General features: G+C 46.7%; 1 protein-coding gene across 4 annotated transcripts in view; it reads left to right on the forward strand.

The window, feature by feature from the left end:
- The window catches only part of ST6GAL1 (ST6 beta-galactoside alpha-2,6-sialyltransferase 1), a 45,235-nt gene extending 32,601 nt beyond the window's left edge, over positions 1–12,634 (forward strand). For all 4 annotated transcript variants that reach the window (XM_074592159.1, XM_074592158.1, XM_074592160.1 and 1 more), the window contains 4 exons: positions 3,587–3,684; positions 7,605–7,706; positions 8,981–9,155; positions 11,133–12,634. In XM_074592159.1, coding sequence (XP_074448260.1) covers positions 3,587–3,684; positions 7,605–7,706; positions 8,981–9,155; positions 11,133–11,374 — 617 coding nt within the window. In that variant the 3' untranslated portion in view covers positions 11,375–12,634. The remainder of the gene's footprint in view (positions 1–3,586; positions 3,685–7,604; positions 7,707–8,980; positions 9,156–11,132) is intronic.
- The last annotated feature ends 572 nt before the right edge of the window (positions 12,635–13,206 follow it).

Below are 13,206 nucleotides of genomic sequence, written 5' to 3' on the forward strand. Positions count from 1 at the left end.
CACAGGGCCTGTGAGCCTTAGAGCTTGGGCAGACCAAAACAGGCAAGCCCCAAGGGAGTGGAAGGGTTGAGCTGAGGGATGGGCAGGTAGTTCTATTCCATCCAGTCCTTTCAATTTTCTGGTGATGCGTTGGCATCACCAGAGGGTAGCGCTAATACTGGATACCAGAGAGAGATCTTTGTTACTCAAGTGTTTGTTTCTTAAGAGGGTTTGGGGTGGGTTGAGTAATTGCCAGTGTGCTCATTGCACAGTCAACGGTCAGAAAAATTTTCATTCAGACGGACTTATTGAGAGAAGAAGTAAAAGAAAATGCTAATGGGGGAAAAAAGCCACTGGACACAGCCCTGAGCAATCTGCTGTAGTTGACCCAGTCTTGAGCAGAGGGGCTGGGCGCAGACAATTTTCAGAGGTCCCCTCCAACCTCAGTGGTGCTGTAACTCTTGCTCATGGGTTTCCAAAAGTGGCAGTGCTTCATTCTGAACCATAAGGCAGTGCCTGAGTTTGAGTGGCCCAGAAGACCATGGGAAAACTTGACAGGGCGTAATTTTATCTCTTCTTTAGACAAAGTTTGGTGGTGCTTTGCAAAGTCTTATCTGACCGTATTTATCTGAGGTTAATGAATAAATGTTGAAGTGTTGTTCTCATACTGTGGATTATAAAGAAGCATGTTTTGATACCAAAGCATTTTGTGCCTTTAAGAAAGCAGCATGCAGCAGAAACCAGGGATTTTGTGCATGGTAGAAAACTCTCCCATGCCTGCAGTTCCCTCAGTTTTTGCTAAACTGCAGCTTCACTGAAGGGGAAGTTTTAAAGCCTAGGAGTTTTCTCTCCGATGGAAATTGGTGGCAGACTTTGGTGTGTTTGCAAGTTGTCTGTTGAATCAGTTCGCTTTGGCCTGCACTGAGCTGCAAGTAAGTAGATGGATAGGTTTTAATCCATTATTCATGGACAACTTGGGCAAAGCCTTCAGAATTGTAATCCCTAGGTGCTCGTGGGAGGGTCAGGGTTTTGTTCTGGTACTTGCTCAGAAGGTCGCCCCTAAACTCCTCTGTGGTCCACAGGACAGGTGGGCAGGTGCTAGCATGAGGTTGAACAGTCTGAGGTGTGTTAAAATGCTATGAAAGATGTGATGAAAAAGACAGTGGTGGCATGAACCAGGATAGCATTGCCTCCTGCTAAAAATTACAGGGGGGAGTTAGTTGGTGTCATTGTTTCCACTTCTTTAGGAATGTTTGAGGCTAGGTGGGTCAAGACTTGAGAAGCCAATTCTGACTTTTCCTTTGAGTACCTGCGTTGGCTTATTTAGGTGCCTCCTGAAGTTCAGTAAAGGTTTCCACAGAAGTGACCTTCTGTTGAACACCCTCCCCTGACACAGCTGGCTTCCGGCCAAGAGTGTCTCTCGTAGACTCCAGCGTACTGATAAAACTGCTCGTTCCTCTGTAAGGAGACCCTCTCAAGAGCTGAGGGATGGTGTTTATGGCATGTCGTAATGCAGTCTTGGATTCGGGATTGGAGCAGCCAAGAAGTGCAATGGGCTGCGCTCTGGCTGCGGCACAGCTGAGAGGACGTCAGACATGGAAAGCCATTTCATTGTTCCTACGGTCGGTCGCTTGAGCCTGTCCCTGAAACTGAAGCACCAGTTTGTTCCAGATCACAAGGGATGGATGCTGGAAAGGTCACTGGGTAATGTGCCTGAGGCGAGTGCCATTAACCCCATTCTGGTGTCCCTGGCTTGTGTTCCCTGTGCTTGGGTCGCAGACTTTAACCTTTCTGCACAAGCAGTCATCTCTGCTAGTGATTCTGCAGACTTTTGGACACTTGCAGGGAGAATATCGAAGGATTCAGGAGTATTCAGTGTATTTATGTATGATTTTTTCCCAGTTTTGACCTGCCATATTTCCATGTAGGAAAAGCCATGGCTTTGTTGGAGAAATAAAGCAGGGGGGTTGGAACTAGATGATCTTTAAGGTCCTTTCCAACCCAAACCGTTCTGTGATTTCTGTGAAATGTGCCAGAAAGGTACTGCACCTGACAGGCTTAAAATTAAGCATTTGCGTAGATAAGCACAAGGGATTGCTGAATTATTATTCCTTCAATGGCCAGGAAATATTTGTTCTGTGTAATCACATTAAGATATCAAATGAGCAGTTAGTCAATGTAAGAGAGGCAGAGCAGAACAGGAAGAAGCTTGTAAACAAGCAGCTCTTCTCTTACTGGGCTCTTGGTGTTATTGGAGGTTATGAATTGCCAGTGAAAAATCTGATGTGGGAAATACCGAGCGCAGCACAACCTCCTGGAGACAGCGGGCTTCAGAGAACCAGCTGCTCTGCCTCTGCAGTCATTAAACACCCTTTTTAAAATGCAAATTCAGGGTGTAATGACGCTTGGTGTCTGGATGAAGTTATACAGGGAGATTATAACCCTGTACTCCGCTGATGCAAGGTAGGACGTGGAATTGAGGGTCTGTAGTGGTAACTACAGAGCCGCTTCTCAGCATGGACACGTTTGTTTTGTTTTTTTTTCAGAAACATCACCTTTCTGGGTTTGGTGTGTTGCTTTGCAAGGGCTCTAAACAAGATCCACTTGTCTATGAGAATAAAGTAGCTGAGAAACTAGTCTTTGCTGCCAGCAATTACTGATCCTTCAGTATTGCTTGTGAGAACACCCCTGTTTTCAAGAAAATGATCTCAAAAAGACCCGGTTCTGGACCAGGCCAGCCCTTCTGCCCTGGCTGGGGACTCGGCAATTCCCCACAGCTGCTGTGACCTGTGGAAGTGTGGCCTCAGTGTGAAGGCAAGAACTTGGTCCCGCTCCTCTAACTCAACGCCTCTGATAACATGAAAGGTTTCCTATCCAAATCTAACCAGTAGAAAAGTCAGGGTGCCAAGGTGACGAGCACAAATGCCCTCTGTGCTGCAGCAGCAGCCTGGCTCTGTGGCATTCCGGCAGCGTGGCCGGCTGTGCCAAGGCAGAGGAGGGTGCTGGAGGAATGCTGTGCTGTCTTAAGAGATGATGCCAGCAGAGGAAAATGCCGTGAATCCCAAGGCATGTAACAAGCTGTGCCTGTTAAATGCACAGCAGTGGTTTTATTTCTGTAACGTGGGAGGTACGCTGGCAGGCTTCACTTTCCACTGTGGTTATTATACGTGTTTGTCAGGCTGGTCAGCCTCCAGGCTGCTAGAGAGGACGCTGGCTGACCGTTATTTCCCAGTTCCTTAGATTGTGGCCAGCCACATGGTAATTGAATTCTGTATTGGTCTATCTCCTGGTAAAGTGTTTGGAAGGAAGACGAGGGAGAGGGAAGGAGATGCTGCGCTCCTCTGTGCAGAGCAAATGTTAGGGCTGCTCTTTCAGATGGCCAGTGGATTGTGGTTTAAAAAAGTGGATTGTTACAAGTGTGGTGGTTATGAAGTTAGACTAACAACTTCTTCCACAGAATCTGGCTTGGTATTTCTAGTTGTTACGTGGAAAGCCAAGGACTAGCCAGATTGCATTAGAAGCACAGGTGAATAACCTATTACACATCTCTTCTGTCACTCAAAAAACAGTTGTTAGCTCATGGGTTTTCACTCTGTTTTGCTTTCAGACAGCCACGATGCCGTCTTGCGATTCAATGGGGCTCCTACCAAGGGGTTTCAAGAAGATGTGGGGCAAAAGACAACAATTCGCCTTGTGAACTCCCAGGTAGGTGTGATGAACTTGTGCCGAACGGGCCAAGCATGGCAGAGCTGCGTACCTCCCCTCTGCTGCCATGTAACAAGGTTTGAAGTTTCTCAAAGCAGCAGCAGGAGCTTGGCCATCCTCTTCAGAGGCAAGACATGGAGCTAGCTTGTAACCAGTTTCCCTAGTTCATTTTGGGTTTGTTCTGAAGTATGCCCTTGCTTCTTGTGCGAATGTTGTTTTCTGCTCTTTCTGCTCGCCGTCCCCCCTGGCCGCCGTGCTCTGTGCTGCTGCATCTCAATTCCCCCTGCGTTAAACCACCAGTCGGATGTGGGACAGTTTGTCCTTTCTGAACCGATCTGGTTTTAGCAGACATATCTGGCTGCCGACACCTTTTTTCCTCAGCCCTGTTTGACATCTCCATTTTTTCTATCTTTCCCTTCTGTGTGTATTTTTATGATGTCATATAGGTGTTATCACTTAAGAAAACTTTCTCTGGAGGACGCGCCCTTTGCCAAACTCACTGTGATATGAAGTAATTTACTAGCAAAACCATGTACATGACCTGTGTGGCACCAGGGTTATCTGCACAGGGAGGAGAGTAACTGTGTGATGGTACAGCTGTAATACAGCAGTAATAACTGTCTGTGTGGATCCTCTTATTTTGGACCAAGTGTCGTTACAGCCGTGTCATTATAGTGCTTCTGTTCTCCATGCAGATCAGCCTGCAGCCATGGGTGATGTTTTTTATTTGCCACCATCCCCTCTGAATGGAGACACCAGCTTAGAAAATTTCAATTACAGGGAGAGCGTAATGGTTGCAGTTTTTGAGGCTAAAGTTAACTAAAACATGCTAAATGTGCTAAATGGGAGAAAAGATGCTCTCCATGTGAATCGTGCAGGAGTCTCTCTGCTGGAGTTTCCAAGCCAAACAGCTCTTATTGCAGTCCCTGTTATCTTCAGGGATCACTGGAGTGGGAGCCTGGTTTTCTTCCGTGTTTTCATTTGCACTTTTAATGGTTCGGTGCTGTTCTAGTCATGGCGACATCATTTGAACGTTCTTGTTAGTGGGTTTGCCTGATTGTGTTTTGTTTTTAGCTGCTTGCAGCCATCAGGTACTGGCTGGACGAGCTGTAGTTTGTTCTTGTTCTGGGTTTGGCTTTTCTTACATTTTAAGTGGATGCTGGGAACAGGGATGGGATTGTGTCCTGGCTGCTCTTACTTTGGCTCTTGCTATTCATCAATCCTTGGTCTATTCCCAAAATGAAGGGAACGGGATCTCCGGAATCTAATCTGTCAGAACTAGTCTGTATTGAGTAGTAGCCCTTTGGCATGTGTGGCCAGCGGCCCGAAGTTGCTTAATAACTGTTTGGAGATGTTTTTCTGTAATTTGTTGACCAGTCTCTAGCACATATCTGGGGGTGGATGGTTTCAACAGTAGAGTGGGGTCTGCATAGAGAAAGATTAATAGATTGATACTGGGGGGGGGTTGAAATTTGGATCCTCAGATCTGAGGATAGGCTTGTTTGTCCACAAGCTTAGTGGCAGTTCTAAATAGAGAAATTCTTTAACATTGCCTTGCTTATTTTCTTAGACCTTCACTGGTTCGTCAGTACTGCTTCCTTTAATGGTATGTTTTCCTGCAGTCTTACACAAGGCATCAATTTGCTCTGGGAAGGCAGTCACATCTTGCAAAAATAAGGGCAGAAGAGTGTGCGGGAGGAGTGCCAATGTCGTTCTGTAGGACACAACTCCGTTCTGCAGAGCTGATCGAGGACCAGAGTACCTCATTCCTCCCAGCCCTTGTTTACAGTTCTCCTTGGCTGGCTTTGTGCTGTCATGGAGAGCACTCTGCTTTGGCTGCATTTGCTGTTATTGGCACTAACGAGTCTGCAGGGAGGAAAAGAAAGGAGATAGCACATCGGTGGAATGGAGTAAGACTGTGATGGGAACGGGGAGCATGCTTAGATTACAGGGCATTGACTGCGGTAGCAGGAGAGAAGGAACTTGTTTTGATATGGTCAATAAACGTACCAGGAGAGTAGGGCCTCTATGAGTAAGATACTTGCTAAACGGTGAATTGGCTAAAGAACAAATTAACTAGGAAATCAATAGATCAGGTGACTAATTAGGATCAAAAAGCTGGGCAAGACAGATCAGTCCTATAGCAATTTAAATGAGTTTAACTACTTGGAAAGAATCAGTTGACGTTAAACAGAAGAAATAGGTGCTAAAGTTATCTGGGGAGCCAGATTCCCCCAGCAAACGGGTTAAGTTGACTGATAGATAACTAGCAGTGCCGAGAGCCAGCTCTGTGGTGTGGGGAAGGAAACAGCAAACGCTTTGTGGCTGTGGGGGTGCTCCCCACCTGGTTTCTTATCCCTTTGTTTTTGTGCCTGTCTCAGCTCTCTAGGGGTTTGGGTGCCTTTGCCAACTCATATGGCTTTGCTTGGCTGACCTTTCTCTGATGCTCAGTCTCTCTTGAAGCCTCCCTTCACCTGTTTCACATCAGAAAAGTTCCTGAAAGTTTTCTAGCCTTTCAATAGAAACAATGAAATGAAAATAATTCCTGTCCCGTGGCGGTGCTCCATCCCACTCGTACCTGGTGAAGGGGCTGGCTGGTGCCAGCTGCCCCATCCTCTCCTCTCCTGTGGTGTCCACGGAGCGGAGGCAGAAGTTCACACCTGCCGTGTTGCATGCTCCAGCCAACAAGTGGCCTAGATACTTTAGCTACTGTAAGGAAATGAAACCGGGCAGTACACGCAGTCGAGGCCAAAGCCTAATCCCGCAGAGTTAAGAACAGATGTGAGGAAACCTTTTTTGCTTTTGGAACAATTCGCGTCTGGCCTGGCCAGCGCGTCCTTGTGCTCCGGTTGTGGGGACAGCCAGGAAGGCAGCCTGCTGCTGGGGTTAGCCGGGATACTCAAGGATTAAATTGGCTAGCTCTTCATTAAATCCATGGAGAAAATCAGGACAAATGGGAGCTGACTTTTATGATGATACTTTTCTTCAGCAAATATTTACAAGCTGTGTCAGCATGGGATATGCCTTTGGGTGGGGAGGGCACAGGAGATCAGTCCCTGTCTCATTTGATTGTGACTGTTTGCTTTTTGCTGCAGGACCTGGGTTGGCCCCAGGTGTCACGAGCTCATGTCCAGACTGTAGAGGGCAACTTCTCTGTTTAAACCACCTGGTTTTGTTTGTTTGGGGAAGCCTGTGGTGGAGCAGCTGCTTTGCACTGATCCTGTCTCTGGCCCATGTGCTTTGCCCTTGGGGTGCTTTCCTTCTCATTGCTGCTCTCGTGAGATTGAAAACTCCCTTGCCTAAGTTTTGCAGCACCCTGCTCTGGAGAGGCGACGTGGAGATCAGTGCCAGGGTCAGCTGGGGTGCCGAGGTCTTTTGTCCCTTGCACCGGTGCCCTCACAGCAAGTTGTCCCAGCGCTGAGCCCGGGCTGCCCAAGTTCGTGCTGCTCGGGAGAAACCACCCATGTGCAGACTTGTTTTTTAGGTTCAAGAGGAGGTTCTTGATAAAGCCAACAGTGTGTTTGCATTAGGCTCCTCCTGGGCTGTCCTGGTGACTGGTGGCAGCAACTGATGTTCCCTTCTGCTTCTGGAAGTTGTAGCGATGGTATCCATCATAAAAGCTGGGTCACTCTGTGGGTTGTATCCTTATTTTGTTATTGGAGAGGGATAAAGAAGACCTTGTAAAGTGTAACAACAGCTTTTCTTGTGACTCTCCACTAAATCCTGTGCTGCTAGATAGGACTGGAGGGGACACTGGAAGGGCATCACTGGGGATTGTGTCCGTCCCTGTATGCAGTGGGGCATGCTCAGTAACCAGCAGTGGGGTGGCTGTGGCTGCATCCAGGTATGGTTTATTGCTTGGCTCTCTGCTAATTCTGACAGCATACTGTATAATATTGTATTTGTTGTTGTTATTCAAGCTCATAACTGTTGAGGAGCAGCAGTTCCTGAGGGAAGCGCTGTATAACACTGGAATCTTAATTGTGTGGGATCCAGCACCATATCATGCAGAAATTCATGAGGTAAGCCTGAGTTTTCTGTAAGTAAAATCAGATTCGTATGCTTTGAAGTGCCTCTGTTAACCCACTTCCTCCTAATGTGGACGATCTGTCATTTTTAAGGCCATTCTTCATTACCTTTTCATTATCATGGATATATCTGTATGTACTTCTGAGACTATCCCATGCATGGGTGCTCCTAGGGGGACACTTGCCTGTTCCTGATCCCTGTGAAGGCCTCAGGCCAAGTGTAACAGTCACCACCTTTGCTTTCCCATGAGCTGATGCCGCCGGGAGGAGGTCACTGCTGGCTGCAGCAGTTGCCATCTCGTCAGAGGATGATCTCCTCTTTCTGACAGTTGCTGTAAGATTTGCTGACACGGTCAATGGTTGGATATCTCAAGCACCGGTCAGACATGAGATATACTTAATGCATTATGAATAGATTGGGAAACCCTCTGAAGATCTTAGCAAACGTCTCCTCTCTGTGTCAGCTAGGCTTTCACTTGTGGGTCTTCCAATCCCTCTAGCATTCACTTTTCATTTTGAGCACAAAAGACTGTTATTTGATAAGTGATGAGCTTTGGAGGCTTAGGGTGAAAGCGGGTAGGAATGAATAGTCCATTCTTTACTTTTATTTTAAGCTCTGTCTGTAGCTGAGAGGTCTTTGTGTTCCTTTCTCTGGACTCCCATTTCCTATTTTCTCAGTGATATTTATTCTTGTGTCTAGTCCTACACCTCCAGTAGACACGAGGGTGTACATACAGCATTTTTAAGAGTCAGTGAAACCAGGATGGGATATTTTTAGCATAGGAAAAAAAAATCTCAAGATGACTTGAAGAACACATAAGTCCTTCCTAAGTGTTTTTACTGAAAGGGAAAGTTTTAGGATGCAAGTCAGCTCAACCTGGTTTAGGAGGCTGTGAGGGGGACACTTGCCTGCAGAATAGGATGTTTTGTACTCCAGCATGCAGAGGAGTCAGGGTCTGTAACATTTAAGGTAGACTTCTCAACATCATGTGCTATTGGGGGGTGCAGAATGAAGTTATACAAGATGGCTCGTCTTATTTCTTGCTACTTCACTGCCAAAGAGAGGAGGTTTGGGTTTTTCCCTGCTCTGTTCACTGAGTCAAAGGTCAGATGGGGGGGGGCGGGGACAGAAGGTGAGTGTGTGCAGGTATAGCAGGACCTTTTCTCCCTGGCAGCAGCAGGTTCACTCATCCTCGTTTCCCATTGGTTATGGGAAAGAGCGGGATAGAAATAAAAAAAGAGTCGGACTTCTTGTTTCTGTTTTGCAGTGGTACAGAAAACCAGACTACAACTTTTTTGAAAGCTATAAATCATATCGTAGTGTGCACCCAGAGCAGCCCTTCTATATCCTGAATCCAAAAATGCAGTGGCAACTCTGGGATATTCTGCAGGAGAATTCCTTGGAGCATATTCAGCCTAATCCACCGTCATCAGGAATGCTCGGTAAGATAATTGCCCTCTAAACCTCTTGTTTGGTTTGCAGGAACTTTCCAGGATGCCTTTTTTCCAAGCCACTGCAGATTTATGGTGCTTATCAGAGTTGCTTTTCAAGTGTTTGTCTTATGCCAAAATTTAAGCTTCCTGTCTTTAAAGCAGCAGCTCAGTTGTGTTAAAGGAGCGGTTTGCAGCACCCCTCTGTAACAGCAATTACAAACATGGCCTGGTTCCACATGGAAACAGGAGGGCAGATTGCACCATTGAGATGGTCTCCAGGATTTCTAGCTTCTAGCGCCAGAGCAGTTCCCACGGGGTGTGAGAGGAAGGATACGGCTCCTGCAGGCTCGGATCTTGTCAGGCAAATAAATCTGCTTACTGCAGATGAAATCTAAGTGCTTGCCCATTTTTAATATATATATATATATAAAATATATGTAACTATGAAAATATAGATATACAGAAAAAGATATTTAGCTAAAGACTTAATGGGGCATTGGGGATGGTCAGGGTGAATAGTTTTTCTGAAAAGTTCAGTGATATTCCCCCTTATTCAGCATGCCAACGTTTGTCTTGTTCATCAGCATGCTAAATCCAGCCTCTCAGCAAAGGGGGTCGTTTTCCATTCTGCTGTTGCAAAGCTTTTCCTTCTTATTGGAGAGCAGATCTCACAATCAGCTGAACAAAAAGGAGTGAACTTCTCAGGAAGTTCACATATATGTGGAGTCACAGCATAGACATATGGTTTTGTTTGCCATGTGGGTGTCCCGCTGCTGTGCTTTAGCCCCTCCTCTGCGCCCTTCTACATCCATGTAAACAGAGCCAGTTCTTATTTTTGCCACTCTAGCATCTCGTTTTCTTCTACAACCTTGCTCTTGCCCAGCACCTATTTCATCATTGCTGGGATACGTGCAGAACAACTGCGTAACAGCACAGTCAATGACTTCAGCAGCAAAGTTGGTTTGGTGTTAACTGGAATCAGGGGCTTGGAGGCAGGCACCAGGCCATGTCAGACAGCGAATTCCTCTGTGGCTTAACTTTGAGTCAAGTTACCTGCTTTTTTAAACAAGTCACCTCGCCAGACTCGGGGGCACAGACGAGTTCTGGTTTGCAGCGCTGTGTTTGCTGGAAGGCCTAAGCGTGAACGAAAATTGTAATTTGAAAAGGTGGATGAAAACGTGTTTAAAATGCACCTTAGTTAAACAGGCGGTTTCACGGATGGGTGCTTCTAATGTTTTGTAAACTGTGTTCCTCTGCTCATGCATGGTCCCCGATGTCTCAGATACTGCATGGATTTTCTGTGATGTTATACATTGGTTCTATTTCCCTAGTAATAGCAAAAATATTTGCTGTTTCTTGCACTTGGAAGAAAAGTAGCCAGTAACTATGGCTTACTTCTGAACTCGGCCAGCGAGTTGACAGGTCTGTGCCCAGCACTGGCGTGACTGTCCTCAAGAGGTTCATGTGCCTGTCGGAAGGCACAGGAGGGCAGCACTGCTCTGCTGCGGGGGAGCTGGGGGAGCCTGAAGAGCAGAAGATGCTCAGGCTCCCTGAGCCATCTCCAGGCACCCTCGCTTTTCATATCCCCTGCGTTCACAAGAGGCAGGTGGGGAAAAGGTGAAGGTCTCATGGCTGCTTACCCAAGATGGGCTGTTTGGATCAGCTAATTGCAGTGCAGGGTTGGCAGACGCCCGAGTTTCCACGAAGGTCACGGAGAATGATAACGCTCTTAAAAATTGGCCTTTTGGCATGGCTGTCACTGTAAACAATCTGCCGTAATCAAGTTGATCGTGGGCTTTGCGAGAGAGGGCTGCAGAAAACAGCCCCATCTGGCCAGCCTTGTTTTCTCCCTCTCTTGTCTGAACATTCAAAAAGAAAACCCTTCCCCTTGGGGCTGGATGCTCCTTGCTGACAGCCTGTCTCGTGGGAATGTTTAACGTGTTGTCTGGTTTGACACGGGGATGTCTGCTTTCTTTCCCTCCCTAGGCATCGTGATCATGATGACGCTCTGTGATGAAGTGGACGTGTACGAATTTCTCCCTTCCAAACGGCAGACGGACATTTGCCACTATTACCAGAAGTTTCACGACCGTGCCTGTACTATGGGAGCTTACCACCCCCTCCTGTTTGAGAAAAACTTGGTGAAACATATTAATCGGGGCACAGATGAGGACATCTATACTCACGGGAAAGTTACTTTGCCCGGCTTTCGAAATGTGCATTGCTAACAGATCAGTTTTTAGTGTGTTTAGGAATTTTTCAGGGCTGTCAAAGCACTTTTTAAATCAGGGTTGTCCAATTTGTTAGGTTTAAGCACTGGTGTTTTTACAGCTCTTTCATGTTGCAACACTTGCTCTTAGGACTTTGTTGCCTAACTTTTCCCAACTGTAAGGCGGTGTTAATACATTGCGGTACGTCCACGCGCTATCTGCATGAGCCACTGCAATAATTTTACTCCCGGTGGAGCCAGGCTCATGCAGTAGGTGGATATCTCTGTCTTCATCTCAACCGATCATGGCGTATGGGAGCCGCAGGAGATGCTTTCTAAGCAGAGATTGCACAAGTCAGGATCAAATGCCGAATATAGTTTCTTTTGCTTCAAAGGGGTTATGACAGCCAGGAACCTGGTCCATTGAGAAACAAGAAAAATAGTTTAAAACTTGTTCCCATAGTCCTCGGAACTCTTTGGAGCAGGGCTGATTTATGGAAACACTGTCACAGCTGGGTACTGATAAGCTAAAGTTTTAGTCCAAAATATTTGATTTTATAAACAGTTTGTAAAATAACAATGGCAACTTCCTTTCAAATTGTAAGACTTCTGAAATCATTCATGTGGCATTTTTGGCAAAGGAAGAGGGAGGCAATTCACGTTTCAGTGATTCTTGCAAGACTTTTTAATCTTTTTACTTTTGTTTAATTGCTTAAAATAAATTTTAGTGAACATTTAATTCTCCAGGACAGTGCTGTGCTTGGTACAGAAGAAGCCTTATTTCAAAAACATCTTGGGGAAGATGCTCCAAGGCACAAATGGGAGAACTTACTGGAAGTCGGTACCTCTTTCCAGCTTTCTGCTGGTCTGCCTTTGCAATTATTAGCAAATTACTTGCTGGCTCATCTCCAGTAACAGAAATGCCACGTCACTGGTGGCCAGATGAGTTCCCGTTCTCTGCGAGCTAACCGAGGTGATCTCTCCGTTGATGTTTGCTTTCTGAATAGGTGGGGAGCCGATGCATTGCCACTGTGCTGCATGAGCGGTGGGGAGGGAGGGTGTGCTCTGCGTCTCACGCTGAAACACGGGTAGAATTGAGGAGGGCAGCTTCTCCCTGCTCAAGGGGACTCTCCCGGAGTGGCATGGTGGCAGTAGTAACTCTGCGATCGCTGCACGTTGCTGAGAACACCTTCCCTGTCCTCTTCCGTACTGATGCGTTTCATGATGTCTGTAAAGAAAGCTATTTCTTCTCCTGTTTTGAATAAATCCTGTGAAGTCATTGGCCCGTTCTTGGCTTGGTGAAACCAGGGTACATGTCGTTGCTCCGGGTCCCTGGGGACTTGCGGCAGCGCAGGCGGGGCCGGGAGGGAGCTGCTCGCCTGCTCGTTTCAGTAAGCCTTCAGCTCTTGCTCCATCTTGGCGAGAGGACTGCTGCAGAGCTGTTGCTCCAGCACCAAGGCTGGCTTTTTCTGCACAGCCCATCTGGGATGGGTCAGATCTGTCAGTGTTGACAAACTGCATGTCATGTGATAGATACGTGTAAAAAAATTCAGGTCCTTACGCTGCTGCTCAAGGGCACTAGGACAAGAATGTGATGAAGCCCATGAGCGGTTGTGCCTTGTTAAGCATTTCTTTTCACTGTTAGGGAAGGAGAGAGCTTATGGAGGAAAACCCAGCAGAGGTTGTTCAGGAGAACTGTAGCAAACCTCTTTCCATCTCCAAACTCTTAGTTTGTAATGGTCCTACCTCTCGCCCTTGGATCACAGGGTTGTCTTCCACAGCGATTTGCCTTCTTAGTATGTGCTTAGTTGGGATTTGAATAGCTTCTGCCTTTTTTCCTAGGCTGTCTCA

The sequence above is a fragment of the Larus michahellis genome, chromosome 6 (assembly GCF_964199755.1).
Source record: "Larus michahellis chromosome 6, bLarMic1.1, whole genome shotgun sequence".
NCBI lineage: Eukaryota > Metazoa > Chordata > Aves > Charadriiformes > Laridae > Larus > Larus michahellis.